General features: G+C 37.7%; 1 protein-coding gene across 1 annotated transcript in view; it reads right to left on the bottom strand.

Moving 5' to 3' along the window:
- LOC119589161 (serine dehydratase-like) overlaps positions 1-318 on the bottom strand; it is a 7,367-nt gene that overhangs the window by 3,525 nt on the left and 3,524 nt on the right. The window contains exon 2 of the mRNA XM_037937748.1: positions 117-289. Within this exon, the coding sequence (XP_037793676.1) occupies positions 117-289 (173 nt within the window). The remainder of the gene's footprint in view (positions 1-116; positions 290-318) is intronic.

Here is a 318-nt window from a genome sequence, read left to right as displayed (position 1 = left end):
TGACTTTGCTTTTCACACAGCAACATTTAGACAATTTATCATATAATAAAATATCCTAAATTACAAAAATCCTTCAGACACTGAAGACAAAAAAGCCAATTTCTGAGAACTCATACCTTCTGAACAAAGTTTCCTATCCCACGGATTTTAAATGACCCCGATGGCTGGCAATTTTCTAGCTTGAGTAACACTTGACGACCACATAGCTGTGACAAAGCTGCACTAGGAATTAGGGGCGTCACAATATGCAGCGAGTTGTTTGCATCCATTCTCACAGCTTGTGGGAATTCTGTAATAGTGAGTAATACTCATTAAATG

The sequence above is a fragment of the Penaeus monodon genome, chromosome 25 (genome assembly GCF_015228065.2).
Source record: "Penaeus monodon isolate SGIC_2016 chromosome 25, NSTDA_Pmon_1, whole genome shotgun sequence".
NCBI classification, from domain to species: Eukaryota; Metazoa; Arthropoda; class Malacostraca; order Decapoda; family Penaeidae; genus Penaeus; species Penaeus monodon.
The sequence above is the reverse complement of the archived record's forward strand: the minus strand, read 5'-3'. Positions and strand labels throughout refer to the sequence as shown.